An 18112-nucleotide genomic window follows, 5' to 3' on the forward strand; every position below is an offset into this window, starting at 1 on the left:
ATTACTTTCAGTGAAATGTATCGATCTGAGCGGCACTGAGCAGCATAGGTCGCCAGAGTAATCCAACGCACTGAACCTCAGATGTCTGCCACTAATGACACCTCCCGGTCCCATCCAGCACCCATAATGAGGTGTGTGTGAGAGGGTAAGCCCCTAAAGCAGTGGCCTTTCCCAGCATGGGGTAGGCACAGCCACAGAGAACCCAGCCTAAGACAAGAACCAAGCATCCGGATTAAACCTCGCATAAAGATAATGAGAAGATTCAACCCCGTTCCACTAATCGCAGATCTATCACCCTAGAAAAGACCAGCTATAAAGACTAAAATGAATTAAAGATTAAAGCCCTCAGGGCATCTGTTTGGTTAGAGATTTGGGGGAGTTTTACTTTTCGGATGGGATAGGGAATATAAATGTAGGTTAGAAGATGCTGTGTGGTCTTGATTTTGGCTGAGCACGAAGACTCAGCAGAAGGGAACTTAACGTGACTCGGTGACACATGGATGCTGATTAATGCGGCCTTAACTACTGGTGTGATTTAATTTTAGTTTGGCATTCTCTTGTGTATGAGTGTGTGGGCAAGTTTGTGTGGTTGATGGTTCCTCTTTGTGTGCTCATCAGCTGTCTGAGGAACAATAAACCCTACAGAGAAGTCGACAAAGCCTGAAATGGAAGACACACAAACCCAAACGAGCACACAAGCCTTCAAGAGAACTTAAAAGCGCTGCAGGAAAAAGTGTCAGAGCAAAGCTTGCACATGCTCACACATGCATATTCCAGATACGCTCTCCTGTCTATACTCTGCCGTATTCATCCGTTCGGCTGCGGCAGGCTATTTTTCATAATCAGTTCCTCCATTGTGATGGCAATGCTGAGTCGTTAATGTCATGCGGGTGCGGTCGGATTGCTGGTTACACCCCGGGCTTTGCTGACTGAAGGATTCAGGGCAGTAGTCCTCCCGTTGAGGAGGTGGCAACGAAGCAAACAAACACAAATGCCCAAGGAAAGTGAGGAATAAAGCATCTGTCCAAATCTCTCGCTTTCTCCTCCTCTTTTTCAACTCTGATGTGAGTTGACGGGCAGCAGTGTTCTGTCACAAGTCAGACAGCAGAGAGGATATTTGTGGTACCAGTGTTTCAGCAGGAGGACAGAGGACATCTTTTTAATGTGACAGCGAGTATTCACAGAGGAAAGGGATGTTTCTGCATATAGGTTCTTATATGATTATGCATTTATTCTCATTTGGTGTGTGCGCATGTTTTCAGTGCTCTGTGGTTAGTGTCTAAAGACCTAATGCAGGAGCCATTGCATTAGTGCTGTCTGCTTCCTGCCGTCCTCCTCTAAATCATATTAGTACTCACTTTGTTTTTGTCTCATTTGCTGTTGCACAACAACACACAGACACACTGCCTATCACTTAAAAACAAGTAAGTTATTGCAGTGATGCCATTATATCATTTGTAATGTACCATGCTGACAGTGGCAGGGGTGTATTTTGTTTGACTTGTGTTGTTAAAGATTTAAGTGCTCATTGATCAAATTGGAGCACTTGTGCTCAAACTTAACTTAAAATATAGAATTCTTTCATTCGTGTGTGTGTGTGTGTGTGTGTGTGTGTGTGTGTGTGTGTGTGTGTGTGTGTGTGTGTGTGTGTGTGTGTGTGTGTGTGTGTGTGTGTGTGTGTGTGTGTGTGTGTGTGTGTGTGTGTGTGTAAGACAGAGAGCAGAAGATAAAGGCAGAGGGAGAGTTAATGCATTTTGCCTTGTGATGAGAAATACTTAGTACTCATCTATTTTTATTCTGTTTATGTTTTCCTCTTGTGAAAAGTCTCAGATAAAAGTGCCCATTGTTCCTGTCACAGCTCCTGGCATGTTCTAGCTGCTTTAAGGAAGTAGTGTCAGCTGCACACACACACACACACACACGCACACGCAGAGTGTTGCGACAGTATTGCATTTAGCTTGCACCAGTGAGTAATCTAGGCTAAAGCAAAACTAACAAGGGGAACCTCCACTATATTTGTTTAGCTGAATATGTCAGAGTTCATGTCAAACTAACCATAAATCATTAGTTGGTTAGCTTTTAAACACGTTAGCACTTCTGACAGTCAGGTATGGTAACATTCAAAAACATCTAGTCTAGATTTATAGATCTCTGATTCCTCTGGGAGTTTGGACATCGACAGGCTTGAACTGGAAATTGAATTTTGTACGGTCTCGGCACAAACAGAGCTGAGAATACAGAAGAAAAACTGGGTGGGAGAGTGAAGAAAAAAAAGCTTGAAGCCCCAAATGTCCTGTAAATACATGCAGTTAGAGCTGAGGAATACAAAGTTTGTCAGTTGTTGGATATTTTGCAGCATTACACAAACTGCGATCACCGTCCTCCATCTCTGGGGTTTATTTGGCTTTCGTTTGCTTCAAAACATCATTTGATTTGTGTGCATGTGTGCACTTCATGTGTTGCTTTTTGGAACATTTTATTGGAGATACTTACATGTCATCTGTTCTACTGTTTCAGCGATCGCCTCATTAACCGTGCGGGGGATTGCACACAGAGTGCCGACTGTCTGTGTCACATGTGCAGCAGCTGGCTTTAAGCACACTGTAAAAATAAAGTTTAACAGGAAACAACTCTGTCAAACAGAAATCCACCCAAACACTGCCATGCATTATGGGCCGCCCTGGCACGCTGCCTAGATTATTTAGCATGTGCATAAATATGTTGTTGGGTGCTTGCTTGAATGTGTGCGACATAAAAGCAAAAGCTGAAGAGATCCTGCTAAGATAACTTCTAGATTTGGCTTCTTTTATGCTTCACACACAAATGCACACGTCGACCTAGATGATTGTAGCTGATTTTTTTTAGCCTCATCTGAACACCGTGTGTGTTTATATGTGAGGTTTCTACGTCACTTTTAAAGCACCTCACACACTCACAGCAAGTCAGACATGTTTACTAGCTCAGCACAGAGGAATACACACGCTGTCCCTCGTCTTTGTGTTTTAAACTTTAATCAGAGGTGAGATTCTCTGAAGTTCTCTGAAGTTGCTTAGAGCTTCCTCATCTTCCTCTCTAAGCGGATAGGGTGGCGACTTTTTAAGCAGATAGTGCAGTGGTTAAGAAAATATGCCAAGTGTGTTTGTGTGTTTGGGTCAACATTAAGAGAGCCAGGTTTTGGTGGACAGGATGGAAGACAGAAGTTTGGAGGGTTTAACATAAAATCCGTGGATTTTCAGCCATCATGTCCAAACTTTTCTGCCGTTGCAGGCGTGCGTTTTAATCATCCCCTCCGCCCTTCTTCTGGAAGCTTCACCTGCTTATGGATTTCTGACTTTTTTTAAGTGGATTTCTCAGTCAGCTTATTGAACTGCTGCCGACTGACTCTCAGGATTTTCCCCGTTCTTTACACAAATGTGTACTGACACACTTGTTGTACTGTGGTGCATCAGTTACAACACTTGAGTCAGAAAGCTGCTCAAATTTTGTTCGCACAGATGCCACATTGAGATTTGACAAACTCATTAACCATTCATGTCACATATCAGACTTGATCTTCAAGGACTCTAATATCCTGTTGCAACATCCCAGTGAAGCAGATAAATGCCTGTGTGTGTGTGTGTGTGTGTGTGTGTGTGTGTGTGTATGAATGCATGAAAGCACATTTGTGTGATTTAGCATGTGTTTGTCCGTCCTGTCCAGATGTGCAGGAATGGCTGAATGTTGTAATCCTTCCTGTTTTGCAAACTGTCTGGGGTCAGCCGAGGGCTGTAACGTTAGGCTGAGTGGAGTCGGAGCTCACAAAAAAATAAACAGGAGGGGGAACAAAATACAAAATAAATGACCGTCTCATTAGATTGAAAAGTTCTTACACACCTGTTTCACATGTTTTGCAAGCATGCCCTAAATCTAAAAAAAATTCACAGGTTTTATTTGCATCCTGTTTGTCGTATTTCTGCATGTCACTTGTCAGGAATGCTATAATGATTGTCTTTGCAGCACACAAATGGGCATAAAGCCACCACTGGAAGTACACACATTGCTGTAAGTACAGATATTTTACAGTGTAAAACCAGTGACGCTCAACCACACCAATATATCCCGGGACAAGCGTTTCGTGGCCTGAGGAAGGTTATCGTGGCTGTAACATGTGTGCACACACGTGCACAGGACAGAGACAGATGAACTCCGGAGGGAAGGAGGAAAGAATAGGAATGGTAGTCATTACTCTAACCTTCATTCATATTCCACAAAAGTGAATCCCTTCACTGGTGACGACACACACACTCTCACACTCGTGTGCCAGCAGATACACAAACCCTCATTTTACAGCCACGACACAGAAGCACACTTTCAAAGAAGGATGGGATGTTGCCACACAAACATACTCACACAGAAAATAGCAGAGCACTCCTGCAAGGACGGAGCCATTAGTGTATCTGTGGGGAGTTTGTTTGTTTCTAATGGAGAGGGGAGTCAAGTCACTCAAGAGAGAAAACCAAGTGGACGGCAGTTTTTTCCTCACTTTTCTCACTCACTGCATCTGCTGCCCGTCAAATAATCACTGCGGCACTCCTACCTCCTGCTCTTCTTTTCAAGCTAGCGACATTTTTGTTTTTCACCTTTGTGATTCTCATAAAATATAATCAAAAAGACAAAAAATTGAAATGGATTCACCCACCAGCTCCTTCCTCGTCCTCCGCTGCGGTTATAAATCTATTAAAGAAAACCCATAAATGAGTCACTGTTGCACTGAGTGTCGGTCTCTATCATTAGAAGTAAAGACAGGCACTGCGATTCATTTTGAGTCGGTCCTACGTACACGGCTCTACAGACCCACTGAATATTTGTGTGCAGCTGAAAGCAGTCTCCATCCAAACCACTTGAAGCCCTGAGGACCGTGTAAACATCTGGCTTTGCTGCTTTTAAGGGTCAGGAACGTGGCTCCTGAACAAATCTGACAAATCAAAGGGCAGAAATTAATTTTAACAAGCTTTGACCTGACCACACTCAACGGGACAAAAAAAACTAAAAAAGGGGGCTTTTTTGCGTATCGATGTACATTTGTGTTGCCTTACCATCTGTCCTCTTGTTGTGGTGCAGTAGGCAGAGTATGGCTTCCAAAAATAAAACGCCTGCTCACTTTCCTCCTTCGTACCAAAGCTGCTTTGAAGTCTGTCAGTTTGTTTTGTGTCTCTGACTGGGAGCAGAGTCGCATTAAGATGGAGATACTGGCCTGTGTGTGCACTTACAACAACAATCTCGCTCAGACTCGCTGACTCTCATTTCAAGCGTCTGAGTGGGCCGTTATGAAAGGTGCCTCGGCCAGCTCTTCAGAGCAGGAGCGTGTTCACGAGTGTGTCGAGAAGAGGCAGGTGGATCCGCACGCACTCAGTGTAAACCAAATCAGTGTAACTCATCTGCAGCCCTGGGGAGCAGCCAGCCCTGACAGGGATATTTGCATCCCTAATTCCCTTAACGCTACTGCCTCTACGTCCCCCCCACACGCCAGCTGGGACCACCGAGGCCAGGGCAGAGGCAGGACAGGAAGTCACACACACGCGCACACTCACACATACACACGATAACACAGACCGTATCCAATCAATTTGACGCCAATGTTAAACAAAGCTCCCATTTAAGGTAATTAAAATCGCCCAATTAAAGCCTGCAGTTGTGTGTTTGTGTCTGTGTGTGTGCGCGCGCACGTGAGCCTTTCAGACTTTTTTGTTTGCATGTGTTCAGGCTTCTTTGTTCCTGCTAAACCTTTTGTATGACCGCATTACCTAAAACGAACATTTTGAGGATAAAAAGTGTCTTCTTACAGCTCGGATTTCCTTTCACACGAGTGCTCCCACATAACAAAGCCGGACTATTTTTGTGATTAAACATTCCCAGTGTGTCGGTGTGTGTATGTGAATGTGAGCCGCAAAGGTTTGCATCTCAATGACTCCACATTGAGCTGCCCGTCCCCAGGGCCCTTCCAATCAATTGTCTATGTGGCCGTCCTGTATAGGAAAAAGCAAAATCAATCCAGCTTCATAAATCTGCTCTGACGTTTTCCTCACTGTGTCTCAGTGTGTTTGCACGTGACGAGACGCAACGTACAAATGTACGTGTTCATTCAGCAGCTGTTGTTGAGAGTGGCAGTTAATAATTAGCCCCCCCTCACTCATTGGCATGACCTCTCCACCCCGTCACCTCCTCACTAACCAGCTGGACTGATTCCTAGGAGTGCCTGCTGTCTGTGTGTACGTGTGTGGCTATTTTCAGCAGCTAGGCCCCGTTTGCTGTAAATTTTAATGCAACAGTCCAGCTGAAAAAGAAGCTACTACTACAGTAATATAAGCAACTTTAAATATATTGCAACAAAATGTATATGTAAACATGAACACGTGAAGCGTAGATATCACGTATTTGCTCGGCCAGAACGACTCTGTGACAGTGATGGATGTACTGATCTGATGTTATCCCTCATGTGCTGTGCGTGCTTAGGAGCCAGCTGGTCAGTTCTAATGGTCTATTGAACTGAACCTCGGGGTGAACTGAGTGCCCCATATCTGCCACCATAACACTTTTATTACCTTCTCCTCATTCGACACAAAAACATGTCAGGGAGTCGGAGAGAGCAGGGGTCAAAGCCAGTGAGGCGTCTTTGTTTCTGGCTACATGGAGTAAAAGTGGAAGCAGTTTGACACATTTGAGTAAAATTAGGTTCAATTAATTAGTAGTAAATTCCTAAGCATAAATACTGGATATCTGCATTGATTTATTAAGAATTTTCATCCAGTTTTATCTGCAATCACACTCACACATAAACACATACGGTACATGTACACATGTGTGAAACAGCAGTGTAGCTACACCACTCAGCATGACGCCACGTGGCGTAATCTCAGTAGATTATAGCATATTAGGAAGGGGTGAGACAAATGTCAGTATGTCCCTTGATGGGTTGAAGTGTAAAAGGCTTTTGATTTATTCTGGCAGTGACAAAGTAGAGGGCAAGGAGGCACTATGAAATAAGCAAACACCAGGGCACTGTGTTAGAGCTGTGTGGGTTTAAAGGCCTCCTGTTGTTTCGTCTGTCTGCATCATATTTAATTTATTTTGCTCCACTACCATCTGGGGAAAAATAAACCTGCTTACTCTGCATTCTCTTATCTGGGAGTCCTTCTAGTTTCACCATTTAAGTCCATAGTTGTAGAGTTTTTTCTGGCTTTGTTTTCATTATTGCATGCAATCCTAGATATTGCCACTGGGTGATTATTAGCCTATGCAGTCTACTGCAAGCATTTCTAATGTAGAAAAACTTCACTGATTGGGTTTCAATTAATATTTTATTGTGCATCTGTATTCATTAAGCTCCTGTTCAAACGCACATGGACATTTTTAAGTTGCAGCATGACAATTTTTTGTGGTTAAGATCACTCACGTGTGTGTACCCCCTGCAGACCCAGAGTCCCAGAGGAAAAGGACGGTGCAGAATGTTCTGGACCTTCGACAGAACCTGGAGGAAACCATGACCAGCCTGAGAGGCGTGCAGCTCAGCCACAGGTCAGCAGTGTCAGGGTTGTTTCTCCTCTCATGAACTGAAAATAACTGATAGTAGCACAGATGCCGGGAAAAGGCTCATTGTGCAGGTGAAGTAACAACATCATTTTTGATTACTGAGAAAAGTATTAATTTGGAACAAACTGCATGCAGACAAACCGGTTTCCAAAGCAAAGGAAAAGAAAAATAGCAGGTCAGAGTAAAAAATAGTAACAGGTAGGATGGGCGGGTTGTTGTGTGTTTTGGGGTGAGCTGGTTTCATGAAGGCTCTGAGATCAAGATCGGTATTGTGAGTAAGTTAGTGTGTAATTTCCCACCTCCTCTTTGCTCTCTTTGAGTTGGTTGAAATGGGAGAGAAGCAGGATTAGCTCAAAGCTGGCTTCAAAGCAAACCCTTCCAATGCACACTCACGACTCACATCTACACACACAAGAAGACGAGCAATGATGCGCTGATTAATTGCACCGGTGCTTCCTCTGTTTCCTGGGCTGGGTTCTAGTTGAGTTCGCCATATCCCCACACTTTGTCCTTGAGAGCTTCCGTCCGCCTGTCCATGAGTCTCCTGCTATGTGTCCTATCTGTGTCCCTCAGTGGGAGTCTCCCTTCATGTAAAGTAAATCAGCAGATGCTTCCCTGCTGGAATACATTTCCTTTGCCATTCATATTTTTATTTCACGGTAATAACGTTGAATCTCTCCCTGTTGTGCCAAAAATGGAAGATTCACGTGTGAGCGTGATGTCGCATATCCGGTGAATAAAGGGTACTTAGGAGGGAACATTTATATGAATACAACAAGCGGATTAGTGAGCAAGCAAATTGTTTTCTTTACACATATTTTACTTGATATACTGAATAAACATAAACAGAAAGCCTGTGAAAATCTGAGTGGGCACGGCTCCACTTCCTTTCTGCCTGTTTAACATTAGCACTTTTAAAACTGTCTTTATTATTGGCTGGTTCCGCTTTGTTCTGTATCATGCAGAGAGGATTAATTTTAATGTAGCAAGCAAATGCATGTGCTGCCACACAGTTTGAGCGCTAGCAACTTTTAATATGCTAATTCTCATCACTGTCAGTGCAGACACTAAGCGTCGATGTGCTGCGCTGGCTTGGAACAGGACATTTATGCACTTTGTACACATTTATACAAATATATGCCTGCATAAAGTAGGCACGTATTTACGTGGAGCATAGAGCAACACAAAGGAATGTGAAAACACATGCACCTCACATATAGCTTGCATGTGTACATATATGCAAACATGCACATCTCAGCTCGTGCATGCTTTTTAAATCGTGATGTTCCACTGAGAGAGGAGGATACAGGGTGGGGAGAGATTGATTGAAATCGAAGAGGAAATGAAACGCAGATATTCATTTCCTGTCTGTTAAAAATGTAGCTGTGAATAATTATTTTCATCACCTAAAAACTGTCTTTTTGTTTGTCTTTCCACAGCTGTGCAGAGGGGACTATGTGCTACGACAGCGATGAAGCCGCTGCCTTCTCAGTTTCCAGTCTGTCAAATCGTTCCTCTCCGCTGTCATGGCGTCAGGGTCAAGCTAGCCCTCGTCTCCAAGCTGGTGATGCTCCGTCCACGGGTAACGCCCACTCAGAAGTGCCCCTCAGGATCAGCCACGCATCTCGTATCCACCTTATCGAATCCCTGGACGACTCCAACCCGACCCTCCTGAAGGGAGATTACCTCAGCGACAGTGACCTCGGCGGGAAGAGCCCAAATGAAGATGATGACGAAGATGATGATATTGATGATCTGGGCAATGGGTAAGTTATTCTTTTATGTGGACAGCACATGGAAAGCTAACTAAGAAAACAGGCCACATTAATGGTCTTACCATTTCTTGTGAGGTGAATCCTGCCACCTGCCAGTTGTTACAATCCTAGAGCCACAGACAGAAGTGGAGTTAGTGGTTTGCCAGCACAACAAAGTCTTGATGAGCCCATCTGCAATGAATCACAAGCCCTCTTTCATAATGCCTGCCATGACATTGTCAGCTGTAGCCCCCCTCGTGCAGTTGGCTCTGCTATAGTCAGAAAGCAGCCCTGAGGCAAAGTCCGAAAATGATGTCAGCATTATGGAGCCCCTCACAGAGATCATCCTGTCATTCAGCTGCAGGCCCACTGGCTTCACCAGCAGGTTTCCATGTGCAGGACCCTTAACGACGCTGGCTCACCAGAACCTGCTGGCAAAGCTGGAATGCAAATGTCTTTGGAAAGCTGGTCACTAAACCTGCCTAGCCAATGAGAGCGCAGCCAGAGCTCGTCATGGCCAGAATGGTTTTTGTTTTGAAGTAGCCATGGATTTCTTGGAAGAAATGATTAAATTTTGTGGTGAGGTCACATCATAGAACAAAACATGAGCTCCAGAACTGTTCATCAGCATGTTTGTTGTGTCGTGTAGCAGCTTTAACCCGGGGAGGTCCACGCAGTCGAAACTTTGTTTCTCTTTTCTAATAGAGCTCGACAAAAAAAGAGTATTTATGATGTGAGACAAAACCCCTTAGAGACCACAGCTGGCTGTTCCCCGTGTTTCTGTGGCAGCAAATACTGAGCAGTTTATAAGAGGAGGGTCGCTATGTTCGTTTGTTATCAGCCAGACAATTAGACCAGAGTGAAATAATCCCAGTCAGATCGAGGTTAATGAGAGTGCTTTCGGATTTTTGCGCTGATATAATTACTGACAAGATTGCGTGTTGTTCCTCCATGAACTCGAGTAGTTCTTCGAATTAGATGGACGGGTCATAGGAGTGACCATCCTGGCGATCGTTACCTGGTGACGCCATTACCAGTCGTGCAGAATTACAAGACGCCCAACAATTCACCAACAGAAGAAATCAAGTTTCGAGGATTTGCTAAAGAATGACCTAAGCTGTGTTCTCTGGACTTTCTCGGTTAGTTTTGGACAACTTGCAGCTCTTGCCCCACTATGAGCAGATATGACACAACAGTTTTAACTCAACTGTAGACACGGCGTCGCATTTCACTGGCCAGCTCTAAGCACCGTGAACAAAAACACATTATCTTATAAACTGTGAGTCTGGCAGTGTGGGTGTAACCTGCAGAGCTTGTCCAACTAAACCTTTTTTTTTTTTTAAAAAGAGCTTGTCCTGGCCACACTTTGACATCTCCATAGTAACTGCAAAAATGCACCGCCAGTCACCAGGAAATCAGTTGCGACACAGTTCACATCCCTTTATTGCGTTACTGGGGATCTGGTCATGGCTGATTAGTGGTTGTACAGGTTTATGTTGTGTTTTGTGTTAGGAGGCTAAAAGAGGAGCAACAATAGTTGGCAGACTAAAGGAAAAAGATTGAGAAACAGAGGTGACAGCGGTGACAGAGTAGGCTCACAAACTCATACTGAGGCAAACATAAAGGGAAAAACAGCCTTTTTGTTTGTGCCTTCTGTTTAACATAGAACTGTGAAAGACAGAAATACAATAGTAATGATTCAGGGTTGATCCTCTAAACTTTAAAGCTGGGCTAAACACTGGTTTCTAGCAAGGGGGTAAAGGTAGTGCTGACACATAGGCTCTAACTTATTGTCCAAATGTAGGTTAAGATTTGTGAGATTTCGGTTCTGGAGATTAACTAAGCTTTATTTTATTTTTTACGGTTGGTTAATTTGTATTGTCCTGAATTGGAATCCGATGGATGTTGGTAAGAGTCAAACTTAAAGAAAAAAGCTTCTTAAAACAAAAGTTATCAAAACGTTTCAGCAGTTTTTCTGTGTGCGATTCTGTACGTGTTCTGGTGACCATGTTTAAATGTGTGCTTCTATAACTGCGTAAATAAACACCCAGTGGTATTACCGAGTCCTACAGAGGGGATGAAGCCCTGAAATGTTCATCTTTATCTTCTTTTTTTTCAAATAACTTTTACATGACCCAAGAAGTCTTGTCTGGTCGTGCCTAATGCTCCGTTATACTGTAACCTGTGTAATACACAGGTGGTTGCTTGCTGCGGTTTTAAACTACACACCTAATATATATATTTTACCACTAGAGGGCAGAATTGTCTTGTTCTGTGCTGGTCCCTCCACCCTTTGAGCTTTGAGAGCCCCAGTGCTCCATTTCTCCCTCTTAGCCCATAAGTTATTACACATACTTATCCATTATACATGCAGACACCACCCTGTCATACAGAGGTCGCACTACATATCTCCTCCTGTATATAATACACAGGATTTCCCCTTATGCATTATGCATTGTTTGGATTTTGTATTTCTCATCTCTTTGTTCTTTAAAATGAAAGTGAAACAGAAGCAAACAAAATTCTTTCACAACATTCTCATTTTTGTCCTTAAACATGTACAGATGACCATGTGACTCACCGCTGGACTCATCATGGCTCACATGAGTCACATGCACATACTAAGTTTACCGTGACTATACGTGGCTGAGCACAGACCCCATGTACTCACGCACACACGCTGAGTCATGATCCCGTCACTCAGTTATCTGTTTCCTGTGCTTTTCAAGCCTGGGCCTCTACTTACATCTGGAGCCAAGTCCCCCTCCCAGTATTTCCCCTGGACTCCCACTCATGTACGCGTCATTCAGATTTGTTCAATTGTTGCAGTGATTTACTTTGTGTAACCTGCACAAATATAAACGAAAATGCAGATCAATAGCATGTTTGCATATATACAGCCACGGGAAGCATTCATTATTTGATTTTTACTTTAATTCATTTAAGTAAAAATACAGTTGGACAATAATATAAACTTGAGAGTTTGTGCCATTTTTAAATTAAAGGAAAAACAGCTTTTTGTTTTCTGCTCTCATAGATTTTATATTCAAAGGTAAGTTGCCATTTAAAGGCATAAAAAAATATCATTACATATTCATCACAGTGCAAACAGTCCGGTGTGCAGAGAGGCACCAACACCACAAAGAGCAATGGGGTCGATTCTGTACTAAGTATTTGAAAATATTTGAGCTGGAGCTAAGATATTGTGCTCAGACTAGTTCTAGTTTGTGTGTGCATGTGGCTATACGTGCATGACCAGTGTGACTGTAATGAGCGCGCCTGTGTCTGAGCATCACATTGTTGTGATGGACAGCGTTAATTGTGGTGATAATTGGCCTACATGCGCAAATTCACGTGTTAACAACTGGTTGAGTGTGCGCTGTTTTCCACCCTGCTGGGTGCAGACACTTTAGCTTCTGGGTGGAAGCGACCTCCCATTAGTAAACGCATAGTCTCCATGGTTACACCGCGAGACAGGCTGGCTCAGTGCACTAAATGTCTGAATTATGAAAACATCGTGGAGCAGGACAGACATGCACGCACACACGCACGCACACACGCACGCACGCACGCACGCACGCGCACGCACGCACGCACGCACGCACGCACGCACGCACGCACGCACTCTAAGCTCCCTGAAGCATTTCTGTCTGAGTGCTTTGATTTAGTGCCACGTGCTTTCTAAAGCAACAGCAGTGAGCTGGCTTCTCTGTCACTTCAGCTACAGAGAAGTGAAACACAAACAGGAATGTTTTAATAGAGAAGTAATGTGTTTTGAAAACCAGCGAGGCCTGGAATAGGCTTTGAGATCATCACTGGTTACTTTAGCCTTGTGACGGCGACTAAATGTTTGGCCTCACAGACACTTTAGAGGTAAAGTTAAATCTAAAGCATTATTAATTTAGTGTAATTCAATAGACCTTATCATTGCCTCTGATCCTTATCTCCTGTGTTACTGGGATGTACTCCAAACTCCTCTACATGTGTACTTTGAGTGGGTATGAATGTTATTGCAGCTTAAATTTGTTGGTCACCAACTCCATCTACTGGCCAAAAACGTACGTGTCACATATACATGTATTAGCATGAAGATAGACACATCCTGAACCTTTTGATTCATGAATTCTTTTTCTTGCATCTGGTTTTGACCTGGTTACTAATTCACTCTCAGCCATGTAGGTCTTCCTTATTGCTGAGACCCCGAACTTTTACACTGTGACTCACACTGAGGTCCAATTACAAACCCCTCCCAAAATCAGCACAGCACTCTGCTCCACTCTAAATGTTGTTATAACTTCAGCTGTGATTAAAATGAAATATAGTGGGAGAAACGTGGAGAAAACACATTAAATTCAATGGTTTTTTGAGGGGTTTTTCCCTTCTGAGCATGAGCACAGTTGTGTTCACATCTCTCCCGTGTTAGGATGTTAAAGGTGAGACGCATGTATGGTCAGAAGAATCTAAAGAAAAGAGACCTGAATGGCTTTTAAGGCAAGTTTTGAGGCCTTCTCTTGAGTTTTAAAGATGATGCAGTTGTAGTGTTTATCGCAGTGAAGTTAAGTCACGTTTGCATAAATATAATATTTTAATTACTTGTTGATATTCTGTTAATTGTGCTGAAGTATGTGTGAAAACTTAAGACTGAAGGACTTTAAGCTGAACAGCCGTGAGTCGATAGTGAAAGTGTCAAGAAATTCTGAATGTCGACTTGATGCTTGTTGGAAATGTTGGCAGTGTCTCCCACGATTTTTGCTGCCTGTTTGCTTTTCATAGTTTACATAAATTATTGGCTAAGGAATTAGGAACTGGGGATGCAACATATTTAGGCTGATGCTGACGGACATTTTGACTGACAGCTGATGCCAACAGTGAATGTTTCAGTCTGTTTTGTAAAAGAAAAGATCAGACTGTTTTTTGTTTTTTTCAGAGAAACAAAGAAATCTAAGCCTGTTTGCATATTTTATGAACATTTAGTCGTCACAGAATTGACAAATATCGCCTGCAGATCAGTAAATGCTGTCTTCTATTTGCCCATATCTGTCCATAACACCAATAAGATGTGTATCTCATACAGTATGAGAACGTTACAGGGCACAGATGTGTGTATTTGTGCACCTATACTTTAGTATGGTGTTGTGTGTCGGAGGCAGATTCACATGAAAAGTTGATGAGAGGCAGATTGAGGTGTGTCTGAGGAGGTTGGCGGGGCGCGCTGTCTTACACCACCTACTTCTCTCTCTCGGCCTCTCTGCCTCTGTGCCATGCTCCTTTGGCTCTGTTTGCTCAGCGTGGCGTGTAATCAATTACTTTTTCTGTCATTATGGAGGGGACTTTCTTTTGTTCCAGCACGTGCGGCCAAACACTAGCGAGAACTCCCACGGAGAACACACACAGAGACGGCCAAAAACACCATCTATTAATTAATCGCAGCCATTTTGCTTTAGGATAGATCAACAGAGTCGTATGGAGATTTCTAACCACAACAGCCGCACTTTACTGTACAGGATAATTCGATTTAACTCACATCTAGCTGAATTTGCATTTAGCTGCATTGTGCATCTGCCGGACTATTTTTCTAAGGGGTGATGTAACCACAGCTCTAACAGCGGGAGGTTGCTGACAAACAATAATGACATTAATCTGTTTGTCTGTTAATATGGGACAGATAAGCATCCACCCACACATCTAATCATATGCACACATAGAAAGAGACAGACACCAACCCGCAAACACATTAAAAGAATTAGCGGAGAGTAACATATGGGGCTTCATGAGGGATTTGCAGGCCTAGAAACCCCCCTGACTCCTCCTATTTCGATGCAAACAATGCCCTTAACTCATGTTGTACTCTTGTGTGTTTGCTGAGGCTGTGTGAGCCTCACGGTTTTATCATTAACCTTTTTATTGCCCTGCATTATGCGACATTGTTTCCTTTAAGACTAAACAAACAAAGCACAAACTGAATGAATGAACATTTCTCTCAGTTCAGTTTAACCGGTACTCAAAGTATTTGCTTTGACCCTTTTTTCTCACCACTTTCTCCTTTTCTGTTCTCACACATTTACTCATATCCACGTACAATTACACACATATGCTGGTGTTAATGTTCAGCTAGGCTGGACTCCTGCTGGTCTCTATGGATATGTTTAGTTTGGCTACTTGCCATTTCATTATTGTGAAACATACTGTTGAGCAACAAGCACATGTTCTGGATCGGATCTTGGGAGCTACTCTTACATCGCCCAGACAGATTATTCTCACGTTCTCCCTGAGAGAAAAAAACTTTGGGAAAGTCAGTGACTCAAAGAAAAAACAAGGTGCATCTAGATACTTTTCAGCCATGCTGTGAAACTTCCCTTTTTCCACCCTCCACCCAAGCAAACTCCAAAAACCACTGTCGGAGCTACTGTTGCCTGGACCCCCCACCCCCCCACGCTGAGGCTTGGTAAACCCCTATGGAGATGCGATGGCAAAGTCCCTCCTAATCCTTGGCTTCCTCTTATGGCAGGGTTCAGAAAAGCAAAAGAGGAGTGAAGGACTTGGTCAGCAGACTGCAAGGATAAGGGGGTCTGTGTGAGTGTGTATGTGTGAGTGTGCAGGACCCCCGCATAGTTCAGAGGGATGCATTACCATGACAACAGTATAAGCGAATGACGAGAACAGTTTGTGCGCGAGTCATTCGGCTTCTTAACTTACAGAGGTCAAAGTGTCACGGCTTCACCCATTGACCAACTCCACTCCATTTCCTTTAAGGAAAGAGATGAACGCCACTCTTCCTGGAGGTGTTTGAAATTCACTTTTTTTCTTATGACGTAGTCACACTCGGCCTACAGAAGAGATGAAAAGAGGCAAGTGACCTGAAAACAGTGAACATGATACTAAAACAACAGCAGCCGACTTTAAACCACTTAACCCGCCAATATATCGGACTTTTTGGCAACAATTTTAATAGAAAACATATTGCTCAACCCCAACACATTGGAGACGATGGTGCTCACTGCATTGAAATGTCGTGTTAAGTGACCAGCAGTAATTATTCAGAATCATTTCTCTTTGTATTATCACAATAATAACTAGCAGATGTTTCTTGTGTCTTTTCTTTTTCTGAAGTCTTGTGATGAGTTCAGCAGGAACATGTAAACTGATTTTTAGGATCAAAAGCAGCTGGTCGGCCACTTTTGTCTGCTATGCAGAGTCTTGCCAGTTAAGCTTATAGTTAGTATAGCTGGTCCTGTAGACTTTCTGTTGTTCCTGCTGCTGTTTCCATTTTGCCCTCAGCTGTTGGTGGTATATTCTGTGGAACATCACAGTAAGAAGGAAGTGACAAGGATACTGTTTATGGAAACAGAAATAACAGCAGAATTTTGTTTTTGCTTGAAACTTGTTGGTTTTTTTAATGCTGTAAGCAGCATATGGAAAAAAATCCATTCACTTTCATTAAATCTGGAATGGCAGTAATAAACATGAGACATCGGAAACTTTAAACAGCTTGTTGTGAAATGTTGTTCCCCTTTCGTAACTTCCAAATGAGTAGTTTCTGTTATTTAAAATAAAAAATGTTTGAGGAAATTGTCAGGTTCATTCCTGAGAAGATTGGTTCCCACAGTAACCCCCCCGATCCCCTCCATCCACACACACACACACACACACACACACACACACCCTCTTGCTAACCTTTATCTAACTCATTCATGTCCTCCCTTCACATCCACAGAGCCTGTAAAGAGCACGCTGGGTTCATCTATTGGGGGTAAATGAAAATGCACGGTTAAGCTTATTGAGAGCTTTTCGGTCTCAGACCTGCGCTACAAGTGCAGTCTCACTCTCACGCATACTTGCAATATATGCAGTAAAGCCCAGTCTTGGAAGTGTAACAGCAGGGTGTGACGGGGGTTGGTAATGCGCATAAGAATTAGCCTTGCTTCCCTCCCATTGACTCCTACCGTGTTATTCTCTGGGGCTGTTTCCACGTTAGTCACACACTTTTCTTTTTGCCCTCCTGCCATCATTTTCCCTTCCTGTTCACTTCATTACACTGTGTCTTAATCTCTTTTCAAGCACGCACCACTTCTCCTGGTACTGAACATACCCTCATTAGCAGACTCGGGCTAAACTGGCTGCACAAATGTTTCGAGCTGCGTTTGAATTCTTTTGGATTTTTTTTTCTTCCCCACCTCGTTTTCTTTTTTCTTTTTTTTTGTCTCTTAAGAGGGAAAGCATCTTTGAAGTCAGGAATAGCATCCTCTCCAAGCAGGTGCCTAATGAGGTTCTTTGACATGGAAGGTCCAAAAGTTAAGCACAAGAAATGCACTCTGTGGTAACTGTGAGTGCATCATAATGGAGTTCTAACCAGTTTACAGACTTTTTGCAGGTTGGTATAAAAAGTATTGGTTATTAATTTGTCTAATATGTCTAAATATAAATAGTATATAGGACTTAGTCTATGACCATGTTGGAAAACACTGCAGACTGCAGGAATACTGCACCACTCTTAAGCTACATCCACACAAAGTAGCACGCAGTCTCAGTACAAACTAAATGTTTCAGAGACCAGTTCAAATATCACATTTCAGAGTCATTTTTACATATCTCACAGTCAACAAACTTCGTGTATTGTTGTATTGTTGTATTGTTAAACTTATAAAAGAGTTTAAAAATCAAAAGCTCTTAAACCGCTGCTCATGGACGTCGTGGTGAGATTGTATTTCAAACTGAAGGTTTCCCACTTCACATCTAACGCTGTCTGAGCTTGTCTGTCAGGTCCCAGTGAGCATCCTGGTTACTTTCCA

At 43.1% G+C, this 18112-nt stretch overlaps 1 protein-coding gene across 14 annotated transcripts in view; it reads left to right on the top strand.

The window, feature by feature from the left end:
- The window catches only part of nav1a (neuron navigator 1a), a 98183-nt gene that overhangs the window by 35915 nt on the left and 44156 nt on the right, over positions 1-18112 (top strand). For all 14 annotated transcript variants that reach the window (XM_082518167.1, XM_082518169.1, XM_082518161.1 and 11 more), the window contains 2 exons: positions 7452-7554; positions 9009-9335. In XM_082518167.1, the coding sequence (XP_082374293.1) occupies positions 7452-7554; positions 9009-9335 (430 nt within the window). The remainder of the gene's footprint in view (positions 1-7451; positions 7555-9008; positions 9336-18112) is intronic.

Source organism: Aulonocara stuartgranti (genome assembly GCF_965226115.1).
Source record: "Aulonocara stuartgranti genome assembly, chromosome: 20".
Lineage (NCBI taxonomy): Eukaryota > Metazoa > Chordata > Actinopteri > Cichliformes > Cichlidae > Aulonocara > Aulonocara stuartgranti.